The sequence below is a fragment of the Crinia signifera genome, chromosome 11 (genome assembly GCF_055691185.1).
Source record: "Crinia signifera chromosome 11, ASM5569118v1, whole genome shotgun sequence".
NCBI lineage: Eukaryota > Metazoa > Chordata > Amphibia > Anura > Myobatrachidae > Crinia > Crinia signifera.
The window spans coordinates 56,262,300-56,275,958 of record NC_139227.1 but is presented as its reverse complement, the minus strand read 5'-3'; the positions used below and the strand labels follow the sequence as shown (position 1 = coordinate 56,275,958).

Genomic DNA, 13,659 nt, shown 5'->3' with positions numbered 1-13,659 from the left:
GACATTCACAAGGTCGACATGGAGTTTTTCACTGTTTTTTGAGCCAACATGTGCCGACAGGCGGTATTTCATGCCCTACCATCCACTAGGGCGTGGTGGGAGAATAAAATAGTGTGCCGAGCGTAGGGGATGCAGTGCACTTTAAACTGTGTCCATGTCGACTGTGTTGACATTCAGGTAAAAAAACAGTGAAAAACCCCATGTCGACCTTGTGAATGTCGACATAGACAATGTCGAACTAATGACCTTGTCGAACTAATGACCTGTCGAACTAATGACCTTTCGACCTAGAATCATGTCGACCTTTTCCCATGTCGACCTAGAGTCATGTCGACCTTTTAGCATGTCGACCTAATGGATTCGACCTAATGACTTTCGACCATAATGCAATAGACCAAATGATCCCAACCCGTTAAAACCCCATATAGGCAGCCGGTGGCACCTTGGGATTTATCGTTGGTTCTGTAAGTTCTGCAGAACCCTCTTTTTGAACCGTTTAGGTCGGCTGACCTAAAATATGTTTCTTGGAAATTGACTTTTCTGTTAGCCATTGCTTTGGCTAGGCGTGCTTCAGATTTAGGAGCTTTGTCCTGTAAATCTCCACATTCAATTTTTCATGAAGATAGGGCTGTGCTTCGAACAGTACCTAAGTTTTTACCAAAAGTGGTTTCTTCTTTTCATTTTAACCAGGAGATTGTGCTCCCGGTGTTTTTCTCAGCCAGAAGGGGCAAAAAGGGACAAATTAAGGAATTTGGACGTAGTTCCCACCTTGTGAATTTACGTAAAAATGGTAAAGGGACATCCGCAAAACAGATCTGTTGTTGGTTTTGTATGATGTGCATAAGAGAGGATAGCCTGCGTCTAAGCAGACTATTGCCAGGTGGTTAAGGTCAGTCATTGCCTTTGCTTACACCAAGGTCGGTAGTCCGGTTCCTTCTCTGATTAATGCACACATCACCAGGTCGGTTGCTTCCTCATGGGCTGTGCGTCATGGAGCTACAGCAGAGCAATTGTGCAGGGCTGCCACTTGGTCCTCTGTTCACACCTTTACCAAATTTTACAGGTTCCATGAGTTCACGTCGGAGGACACTTCATTTGGACGGGCAGTGATGAGAACTGGCAGTCTGAGCGTACCCTCCCATAATACCGGCTCGTGAACGTCCCAAGGTGAAGCTGTGTCACCGGACTGGAGGAAAGAGAAAAGGGGATTCTTGTAAGAACTTACCGTTCGAACCCCTTTCTCCGAGTCCAGTCCGGTGACACAGTGATCCCTCCCCTACACTCAGTAAGTCATACCGTTCATGTGTATCATGTTATGGTTATATGTTTCTGCATATAAGATGTCGGGCATTGTACTGAGTTGTGTTTCCTAGTGTGCTTTAGAAAGTGAACTGAAGCATGATGGGATGTGGAAGGGGAGGAGCCTGCAACCAGAGGAAAGATTTCAGCATAGGTGCCTGACTCCTGCGGACCCTCCTACATCCCAAGGTGAAGCTGTGTCACCGGACTGGACTCAGAGAAAGGGATTCGAACGGTAAGTTCTTACAAAAATCCCCTTATAGGAAGCCACAGACTCACAGACTAAGCGTTATATAGTGGTGGGAGCAGGGTACCCAGCAGCACAGAGCAGGGATGCCACAGGCTGAGAGTTCTATAGTTGTAGGAGCAGGGACCCCAGTGGCACAGATAAGTGATGTCAGGCTGCTGTCACACTGATAAAGGAAGCCACAGGCTGAGAGTTATATTGTGGTAGTAGCAGGGTGCCCCGCTGCAGAGAGCAGTGATGTCAGGCTGCTGTCACACTGATATAGGAAGCCACAGGCTGAGCGTTACATAGTGGTGGGAGCAAGGTCTCCAGCAGCACAGAGCAGTGATGTCACACTTATACATGAAGCCACAGACTGAAACATCTATGAAATCACTGAAAACAAAAAAGTGTTGAAAAGTGCCAAGGCGCTATTCATCCTTGCAGCCACAGACCCAAATGGAGGAACACTAGGAACTCCTCACTGGCAGGTACTTTGGAACAAAAGAAGGTCTCGATGGCGCTGAACTCGTATATGTCCCTCGAAATATGTGTTTCTTGTGATGTAGGGAAAGTAAATATATGAAAAAACGTATTAGAATTTCCAAAGAAATAAATATAAAAAAGAAAGTGTTTGCAGGAAAAACACTTAGTGGGGGGATTCGTACCCAAACTCACTGGTTAAAGGTGTGATACAAGTGTATAAAGGTATCTTTTTAAAGGGTCCAACCGTGCAAATAGAAATGGATGGAATACCAAGGTAGTTGAACAATATACTAAATGGCGTACTGTACTCACTGTATGTACAGGAGCTTGACGCCTATAAAGGTTTCTTTTGCTGACACAAAATATCCAAATATCAAGATAGGTGCCTACCATACTCACTGTGCATGTAGGTAGGATACACATATAGCGGTTTCTTTAAATGTGGCCTGGTCTCTCAGATTCTCATCAACCCCATCCCAGGGGTGTACAGTATATACAAAGAGAGGAGGAGGACCGGTCTCAATAAAAGGGTTTATTACTGGTACAACTGAAATGTGGCAGAGAAGTGAGTGCTTTTATCTTTGTTTTTATTGTGCTTATTGGACTATCTGTTTGTGGCTATTGGCCAATTGGCCACATTTCAGTTGTACCAGTAATAAACCCTTATATTGAGACCGGTCCTCCTCCTCTCTTTGTATATACTGTACACCCCTGGGATGGGGTTGATGAGAATCTGAGAGACCAGGCCACATTTAAAGAAACCGCTATATGTGTATCCTACCTACATGCACAGTGAGTATGGTAGGCACCGATCTTGATATTTGGATATTTCGTATACTTTATAGGCATCAAGCTCCTGTACATACAGTGAGTACGGTACGCCATTTAGGATATTGTTCAACTACCTTGGTATTCCATCCATTTCTATTTGCATGGGTGGACCCTTTAAAAAGATACCTTTAACCAGTGAGTTTGGGTATGAATCCCTCCACCAAGTGTTTTTCCTGCAAACACTTTCTTTTTTTATATTTATTTCTTTGGAAATTCGAATACGTTTTTTCATATATTTACTTTCCCTACATCACGAGAAACACATTTCGAGGGACATACGAGTTCAGCGCCATCAAGACCTTCTTTTGTTCCAAAATCTATGAAATCACTGCACAGCCATAGTCCCACCACAATGGTGGTTTTGCATTTCACCAACAAGGATGGGGAATTTGCAAACCCAATGTGTAATGAGCACATACTGTGGGGATGCCAGTGGTCAGAATACCAATGCCGTCATTCCGATGGAAGGAATTCCAACTGAGGTCAGGCAAGTATACTTACATTCCCTGTGTCCCCCCAACCCCCCTCCATGCACCATACCCCCCCCCCCCCTTGCAGCCTGACCTTAAAGCTCCTTGCTGGTGCCTATCCCCTGCACCCCACGACCTAATCCCCCTCATCACAGCCTAAACCTAACAGCATTCCCTCCGCCTCATCCCCTCTTAAGTGCCCAACCCTCTATCCCCGCAGCCTAAACCCACTACCCTGCAGCTGTACCCTTAATTTGCCCCAGAACCTAACCCACCCAGCACACTTCCGTTTGGCACCCTGGCAGTTGGGATTCCAGCGGTTATGTGAATGCATCCTTTATGGACTGTGCGGATATGTAGGATTGCATTTCCACAATGGGAGGTCGTTATATTATTTATTGAACCATCCTCGTACTATTATTGCCGATTAAGCTTTACCTTTGTCCAGCAGATCCTGAATCCTGGTCGTCTTCTGAAACAGGAGAGCGGAACGGGGAATAGAGAACAATACTTCTCCGACAGGAAGATCCTCACGTGTCAGCATCCCATACTGCGATACAGTGTTCTGTGCGCTAACGTACACCTAAAGACACAGGAAGGGGTGACACCATGTGACGTCCTCTACCATGTGACTGGTGCGCAGCATGCATGTGTCAGGTGGACACTGCACCTACAATGTACTCGGAGAGGCGGCGGGCAGGGTGGGGGGGAAGCTGTGTGGTTCATAGGGTAAACCGTATACATACACAGTTGACATACATTAGGTCGACACATCAAATAGGTTGACAGGAACTAAAGTCAACAGGGTCATCAGGTCAACACAAGCATTAAGTTGACACTGGGAAAGTAGACAGTCAAAAAATGTACCTGACTTTTTTTTGGTGACTATGTCAACATGGACACCGTATCAGTGTAGCGCATCCCCTCGTATGGCATGTAATGCATTGGGCATGGTTAGATTCTCCCTAGTGGTTGGTAGGGTATAAAATAGGTCTGTTTTTTTCTTATGTGTCGACCCAAGCCCTAATGACCTTTAGTGGTCGACCTAGACCAGACACACCCCATGTACCAGGCACACATACACCAGGCACACCCCATGGACCTGGCACACGTACACCAGGCACACGTACACCAAGCACACCCCATGTACCAGGCACACATACACCAGGCATACCCCAAGTACCAGGCATACCCCATGTACCATGCGCACACATAGACCAGAAACATATCATGTAGCTGGAACACACATATACTAGTGTTCCCACTAGGCTGTTTTAGCAGGGGGCTGCGCCTTGCCTGATTTTGAAAGGGTAAAACGCGCCCTGCCCCTCTAGCAGCACCATGCTAAAACTGGTGGTGCCGGCCCCATCAGTTTGCACGGAGAAGCCAAGTGCCGCCATAGACGGCAATGATCAGCGCTTCCCCAGCAGCTCAACAACATCGGCGGGGCCGGGACCACCCCCTTTAGTAACAGCGGCGGCCGGGAACACCGCTTTTAATGACCACCCACAACTGTGACATCATAGTTACATAGTAGGTGAGGCTGAATAAAGACTTGTGTCCATCTAGTTCAACCTATGTTTAAAATAGTTTATCCCTTGTTTTATAGTATGTTCCGATATTTTAAAGACAGATTATTTTACTTATTCGTACCCGTGGATGTTTTTAACCAATAAATGTTTATCCATCCTTATTTTAAACATATTTATAGTGTCTGCCGACACCACTTCTTCTGGAATAGAGTTCCAAAGTTTGACTGTTCTGACTGTAAAAGAAATGTTTTCATCTAGATGAACAACATTTTTTTTCTTCTAATCTAAACTCGTGCCCTCGCATCCTAGATTCCGGTCTAGCAGAAAAAATGGTGTTTGACAGTTCCCTGCATCTAAGTGCAGCTTTGTCATTCCTTTGACAAAGCTGCACTTAGATGCAGGGAAACGAGTCAGGAGCAAACCCTGGACAATACCCCCAGCACTTTTACCACACTTCACCTTGGATCTGGACCAGTCGCCCTCAGTGACCATCTTGCCACATACTCCATCACTCTTCCAGCCCTCTGGACTCGGTTAGCCTCACCCATCTTGGAGATTTGCTGCAATGCAATCCGAATGAAACAATATCTCCTGGTGACTCCAATTGTGGTAACTATAAAACCTACCCACTTACGCCAGATCACCATTGGTGACCAATACTGTGTATTCCATCTATCCAGAGTACAAAATTGGAAACTTTGGAGCTTAGTTGGATACTAAATGCAATGGGATTGGAGCGCTCTGAGTGTGCTATTATCAGTATGAGTGACACCTGAAAAAATAATTTGGTTAAAAAACAATGTTTACACTCCTTTTGGAGTATGTGGAGAGTCCCCAGTTGGTGCCTTTCTTTCCCTACCTTCCAATGAGCCGGCGGTACAGCTCAGTGGCTGTAAAATGATAATCCCCACGACTCTGCTTCTCCGTATCGCAACGGAGTTGCAGCTTCCGGCTTCTGTTCAGCCAGCGTCCCGGCACAGTCTCTGATTCTGCGGCTGCTTGGTGTAGGGATAGTTGATGGGATGGTTCTCTGCTCCAATGCGTTTCATGCTGCATGGGCACTTTTTAAACAATACAGTTTGTTTAAAAATTCACTTTTTTATTCTAAAAACTTTATTGTTCCAAAAGGAAGTTAAAATATTTTGGTGGGAACCACATGTGTTCCTCTTGGCAGGTGTCTATCATATTTAATATGTGAAAGGTTTTTAAAGTTTGTATATGTTTTTTTTTATGATGTTAATCTAAAAAGGCATTTAATTCAATCTCTATATTTAGTCCACGTGGGTGGAGGGTTTTGAGTTCAAATATCCACCTTGTTTCATGTTTTAGGAGATCTTTGACAATGTCGCCGCCTCTCCAGTTTTGATTGATTTTTTTGTATTAAAACAAACTTTAATCCAGTAGGGTCTTTATTATGCTTTGCTAGGAAATGATTAGAGAAGCTGTGTGTAGTCAATCCTCTCTTGGGCCCTTATTCTGATCGGTGCGGCCGGATCCGAATATGCGGCCAGCACCGTGCGTCCTAAACCCCGCCTTCCATACGGATCGCCAACTCCGCCCGTACGCGGTAAGAAGCTGTCCGAACGGACCGCACGTGTATTTCTCATGAATACACCTCCTCCATCTCAGGGAACCTCCCCCATCATTCGATGGTCGCAGAACATCGAATGCAGGGCAGAGTGGTCCGCCAGCTCCCGCAACCTCAGACCACACGGGCATTTCTCCGTGCAAAAGCAGGGATCTGGGCGGGCAGCTGACATCCGGCAATGTCATATGTCCGCCCCCTACACGTGCGTCACGGCCGCATTACCATACGTACGCCCAGCGTTTGCATGGGAACGCCCATGAAACGCGGGGTGTAAACATATGGTAATGAGCCCAAACAGCCCTTCACACCCCTCTCCACCCCCTGTTCGTAGTGTACACATTTCATGCGGAATGTGGCCATGCGTCCGGCTCGCACATGCGCAGAGACGCCTCTGCACATGCGCAGAAACAAAACAACGGCGGCACGAACGCACGCGGATATTACCGCACCAACCAGAATAAGGGCCTTGATGTTATAGATATATTAGTCTATTCTTATTTTAGCTATCCTTTTTGTTTGGCCAATGTACTGAAGTTTACAAGGGCATTCTAAGAGATATATCACACCCTCTGTTTTGCAGCTTAAATTATTTTTTCTTTTATACTCTTTATCTGTGATATTCGACTTGAAAGTTTTTATTGCTTTTGTGCTTGTGGGATTTAGTTTGCAGCCTTTACAATTGCAGCAGTGATGGAATCCTCCATTACTGTTATTGGTTCTTGTGTTTTCCGTTGGGACATAACTGGAAGTGATTTCTTGTTTTAAGTTTAAGTTTGGAATAATGGTTTTCAATGAGTCATCCCGTTGAAGAATATGCCAGTGTTTTCTTGTCATATTTTCCATGTATCTCGAATTGCTGTTAAATTGTGTTATAAATGCTGTTGTTTGAAACTTGTTTGTTTCTTCCTTAATTTTGTATTTCATTGAATCTTCTCTCTTTAGTTCAGTAACAGTATCTAATTGTTTCTGTAGCTGTTTTTCATCATAGCCCTTTGCCTGGAAGTTTTGCATGACTTATTTGAAGATTTCTTGCTCAGTGCAATTTCTTTTTAGTCTGCGAAATTGTCCCCCACGTATATTATTTATCCATTTGGTGTGGTGATTGCTGGACGAAGGGAGAGTGTTATTACCTGATACTTTGATGTGTGTTGTGGTGTTGTTTTTTATATATATTTCTAAGTCAAGGTATATGATTTCTTGTTTACTTCTTACGGTAGTGAATTCTAAATTGAATTCATTTGAATTGATGTATGTGATAAATTTATTAAGATCTTCCTCGTTGCCTTCCCAAATGAAAAATACATTGCCGATGTATCAATGCCATGTGATGAGATGTCCTTTGAAGATGTTATTATTCCATATATGGTCGTCTTCCCATTTGCGACAAACAGGTTCGCATAACTTGGGGCTAGGGGGGTCCCCATAGCTGTGCCACAGAGCTGTAGGTAAAATGTATCGTTGTACCAAAAATAGTTATGTGATAATCTGAATTCGATATTAGATCTACGTTCAACCCGGCTCATCTAAAAGGTCCGCACATCAGCACATTTGAAAAATTGATGGAGACAGAAATCGAAAATATTCCAGAAAATCAAAAAATAAAAAGAAACATATCGATTGAAGAAAAGAAGGCGATTAAAGATCCAAGGTTAGATGACTCAATTATAGTCAATATTACCTCCGACAAAGGAGGTTATATTCAGCATTTTGGGGGGATTTTTACACAACGGCACTAAGTGAATATAACCTCCGACAAAGGAGGTTATATTCAGCATTTTGGGGGGATTTTTACACAACGGCACTAAGTACCTTCCTGCCAAACTTTGCATCCGAGGATGTCGCCACATCCACTCTATAGTGTTTTGAGAATGTGTGGATTGAGGACCAGCAGGCCGCTTTGCAGAGTTCCTGTAGAGATACGGATTCTTTCTCCGCCCACGAGGCGGACATGGTTCTGGTCGAATGGGCTTTCAGGCCTACAGGAGGCTGTTGACCTCTGATTTTGTAAGCTTCAATGATGCCTGTTTTTATCCATCTGGACAGGGTTGCTTTACTTTTTCTAGAAGGATGGAATTAAATGTGGCGCTCCTGTGATTCTGCGGCCTGTATTTCCAAAGCCTGTGGATCAATCCCTATTGATCCATTAATTATACAAGCGAAAAAGGGGGGTAGGGTTCTGGAAAAAGTGGCGCTGAATGAAGAATATATCTATACTTATCTTTTCATGGAGATCTTTTTTAATTGATGGTACTCTTTACTTCATTATTTGTCTCCGATAAGGTAGGTAAATGAAAAGATAAAATTTTGGGAAATAGAACGGTGTGATGATCTATTTTTTCACGGAATGTTAATAGTTGATTAGTGGAAAGATGTCCAAAGAAAGTTATTGTTAATAATATGAAGGGTTAGTAGGCTGGATGGATGGTCAAATAAGCATGTGGATTACATGCATCCAGAGATTATTAGCCAAGTAATACGTGTACTTGCGTTGGTGCAAAAAATGCAGAGCGGGGCTCTGGTTGTATCTCACCCCTTAGTGCCAAGTCGTCAGCTGGTTGCTCCTGATAGAGGGGGCGGCTGGAATAGATCTTATGTAGGGCGCTTCAATGCGCCAACAGCCAGCGCTGTCTCCTCCGGCAGCAGGAGCGTCCAAATATTGCAGACGCTGTGGATGATGTTTGGGCTTGAGCCCTGCGGGATAAACGAGCGCTGGAGGGTGCACAGCAGGCTCGTGAAGCGGCAGCGTGTAGCCCAGGTACGTCCCAATTCTGATGACGTCAACGCGTTTCGTCTCCTGAATCACCTGGAGACTCTCTCAAGACGGATAATTACTGTCAGTCCGGATTCTTATTTAGAATAGAATAGAATTCCTTTATTCGTCTCACAATGGAGAAATTTACAATTGTTACAGCAAGGTTCAAGTACAGATAAGGGTGAAAATAGCAAATAAAATAAGAAGTCCAAACAATATAAATCTAGAATCTAAGAACATGTAGGTCTCTACAGACCATGACAGTTGTACATTCTGATTGCAGCAGGTAGAAAAGACCTGCGGTACCTCTCCGTTGAGCATCGAGGGTGAAGCAACCTATCACTGAAAGTGCTACACAGATCCGTCAAAATATTTTTGAGAGGGTGTGAAGCATTATCCAATAATGATGTTATCTTGCTGATCATTCTCCTCTCACCCACAATCTCTACAGAATCCAAAAGGCATTCCTAGGACAGAACTGGCCTTCCTTACCAGCCTGTTAAGTCTCTTATTGTCGGCTGTTGAAACACTGCTGCCCCAGCAGACCACTCCGTAGAATATGGCTGATGCCACTACACAGTCAAAGAAGGTCTTCAGGAGCGCTCCCTGCACTCCAAAGGACCTCAGTCTCCTCAACAGATAAAGTCTACTCTGCCCTTTCCTATACAAAGCAGCAGAATTATCAGTCCAGTCCAATTTATTGTTCAGATGAAAACCCAGATACTTGTAAGTTCTTACGATCTCAATATCCATTCCCTGAATGCTCACAGGAGTTGGGGGGGTATGCTGACGTTTCCTGAAATCCACTACCAACTCCCTAGTCTTCCTCGTATTGAGTTGAAGATGGTTCCCCTGACACCAAGTAGCAAAGTTCTGCACAAGTTCTCTGTACTCCCTATCTTCGTCATCTACAATAAGGCCCACAATAGCAGAGTCATCAGAGAACTTTTGTAGATGACAGGTTGATGAATTATATGTGAAATCTGCAGTGTAGAGGGTAAAGAGAAATGGTGCCAAAACCGTTCCTTGAGGTGCCCCTGTACTACATGTACTACAAAACATATAACAATATCCATATGTAGTACTTTACAACATCCCATGTCGGCAGAATTACTTGTGTTGATGCCGACATGGGATGTTGATGTTATTTGAGATTAGTCTTGAGTATGATGAAATGTCACACCTATCGGAGTCTGGGAATAGATAAATTGTAAATTAAACTATTTTCTACCAATCTATACTATATTTTCCCTACTCCAATTTATAAAGTACTACATATGGATATTGTTATATGTCTCGTTCCTTTTCTTTTATGCGTAATTATATAGCTATATAAGATTGTCTAGTGATATAAGCGAGTAGACAGCTAGATTTATATCCTTGTGCGACAGGTATCAGATAAAATCCTCTGGAATAGTGAGGAATATAGCCATCTGAATAAGAGAATACCTTTTGGCTGCTTGATTAATCTATCAATTAACTGATTATTAGTCTCTGGAAATATATCTTTAGATTATATATAAGATAAGATTCTGGACACACTGCTTTTTGGTTATATAAACTGAAAGATAATACCATCACAAGCTTTAGATATATATATCGTTATTATTATCATATGTTTTATATAAGTTTATTTATATTTTTACCTAATTAATTGGGCAAATGGAATTATTGGACCAATAAATCTAGGCTCTAGCCTATAAATAAGAATCCGGACTGACAGTAATTATCCGTCTTGAGAAAGTCTCCAGGTGATTCAGGAGACGAAACGCGTTGACGTCATCAGAATTGGGACGTACCTGGGCTACACGCTGCCGCTTCACGAGCCTGCTGTGCACCCTCCAACGCTCGTTTATCCCGCAGGGCTCACGCCCAGACATCATCCACAGCGTCTGCAATATTTGGACGCTCCTGCTGCCGGAGGAGAAAGCGCTGGCTGTTGGCGCATTGAAGCGCCCTACATAAGATCTATTCCAGCCGCCCCCTCTATCAGGAGCAACCAGCTGAAGACTTGGCACTAAGGGGTGAGATACAACCAGAGCCCCGCTCTGCATTTTTTGCACCAACGCAAGTACACGTATTACTTGGCTAATAATCTCTGGATGCGTGTAATCCACATGCTTATTTGACCATCCATCCAGCCTACTAACCCTTCATATTATTAACAATAACTTTCTTTGGACATCTTTCCACTAATCAACTATTAACATAAATCTATGGATACTTACAGTTGCTGCTATAAATCGATTTGAAGCACATTCTAAAAGCGGATCTCCCAAATCATACGTCCAGTCCAATTTTTTATTCCATATTATATTTTATATATTTTATAGCCTACCAATTTTGATTTTATTTCCTTATTTTTGTTTATTTTCATATGTGTAATTTTTTCTATGTACTGTATATCATGAGCTTTTTTATACTTTTCTATATATAAACATTTATACCATACAAGCAGTGTGTCCTCCATTCATTGATCTGCACAATTGTCTTGCAATATGAGTGTTCATTTTTAAATTGTCAACAGCGCAATTACACACCAACCCCCCAGATCCATTTTTTGCTACTCTTTGTTGTGGGTTAAGGCAATCCCACAGGTGTTGTATGCAGCAGCTGACAATTACTTAATTATACACCACGGTGTGATCTTATTAATCCTATATAGAGCGCCGGGGACCTTACAAAACTGAGATCTGGCTGTGTAGCCACTCTCAACGAGTAAGGAATTCTCTGTAGATAAATTTATATCTAACCCTGCTTGCAGGAACTCCATCACCGTGGGTAAATCGCTCAGATTTTTATTGGTCGTCTTACAGAAGGTAACATATCTTATCCATACTCTATGGTAGTTTTAGAGGTTGACCCTTTTCTCGCTTTAAGAAGAGTCCCTACTACTTTCTTAGAAAAAAATATTTTTGCTAACAGCTGGGTCTCAGTAACCAGGCCGTTAATTTCCAGCTTGGTGGTTGAGCTTGCCATAACCCGTTTTGACCGATCAGGTCGCTCCGTTCTGGTAGCACCCAGGGGTCATCTATCGCCATCTCTAGCAGCTTGGGAAACCAGGCCTTCCTCGGCCAGTATGGAAGAACTGCAATTACTGTCGCCTTCTCTTTCTGAATCTTGGCCAAAAACTTTGCTATAATTGGAAAAGGGGGAAACACATACACCAGAGTCTCTTCCCACTCGATTGTCAGTGCGTCTGATTGTTCTGCCTGTGGCTCCCAGTGTCTTGAGAAGAATCTCTGTACCTTCGAGTTCTTTATTGTTGCCATCAGGTCTATGACATTAATTCTCTGCTCCTTGTTCCGCCTTGTTTGTTGACATAAGAAACTACCAACTGATTGTCCTATTTTTATGATTACATCTTTTCCTCTTAAAAGGTCTTGCAGATGCAGACACGCCATAAGAACTGCCCTTAATTCTCTGACATTCGAATGCTTTTGACTCATTACTTCTGACCAGATTCCTTGAGCTATGCGACTTCCGCATACTGCCCCCCAGCCTGACTGACTGACTGGCATCTGTGGTTAATATTATTTGCTGCTTTTACAAATATCCTTCCTCGATCCAACCTTTGTGCGCAAGACCACCAAATTAGATCTGGTCTTGCTCCTTTTGATAGTCAGATGAACTGACTTTTGTTCTTCCCGTCTCCATCCCACTGTGTGAGGAAACAATTCTGTAGGGAACGCATATGGAACCTGCCCCAGGGAACAATATCCAGTGCTGCTGAAATCAACCCAATGACTTTCATAAAGTCTGCTGATGACGCCCCTCTTTTGTCCCGAAGCTTGACTACTTCGCTGACCAGTTTTCTCTTTCTGTCTTCTATCAATTTTATTGTCATTGATGCAGTGTCTATTGATACCCCCAGATATTTCACTACACGTGAAGGCTGTATTTGACTATTTATTTGATTTATTATTCATCTGTGATACTCCAGGTACCGCATCACCTTCATCGTGTATTCCTCTGACTGCACCCTTGTTTGGGCCATAATCAGAATGTCGTCCAGGTAGGGCCACACTGTTATGCCTTGTTGTCTTAAGTTGGCGATCAAAACTACCAAGACTTTTGTAAAGGTTCTGGGTGAAGTGGCCAATCCGAATGGAAGGGTGACAAACTGATATACCTCTTCTTTTATGCAGAACCTTAGAAACCTGTGATGTCCCGGGAATATGGGGACGTGTAAGTAGGCATCTTGCAAATCTATATTTGTTAAATACACCCCTCTTTTGATATCTGGTAGAATAGTTCTGAGGGATTCCATTTTGAACTTCTTTACTATCAAATAAGAGTTCAACCTTCTTAGGTCCAAGATAGTTCTGAAACCTCCGGATGGTTTTCGGACCACGAAAAATCTTGACTGCCAACCTAGCTGCTCTTGATCCCTTGGCACTTTTACCACCACCTTTTGGTGAATCATGTTGGATAGGATGGTAAATAAGGCTGACCTTTCTTCTGTATCTTGTGGG

At 43.3% G+C, this 13,659-nt stretch overlaps 1 protein-coding gene across 1 annotated transcript in view; it reads right to left on the bottom strand.

Annotated features, from left to right (window-relative positions):
• Window positions 1–13,659, bottom strand: part of SETD6 (SET domain containing 6, protein lysine methyltransferase) — an 84,496-nt gene that overhangs the window by 58,346 nt on the left and 12,491 nt on the right. Inside the window, exon 3 of the mRNA XM_083165193.1 lies at window positions 3,751–3,895. Coding sequence (XP_083021319.1) covers window positions 3,751–3,895 — 145 coding nt within the window. The remainder of the gene's footprint in view (window positions 1–3,750; window positions 3,896–13,659) is intronic.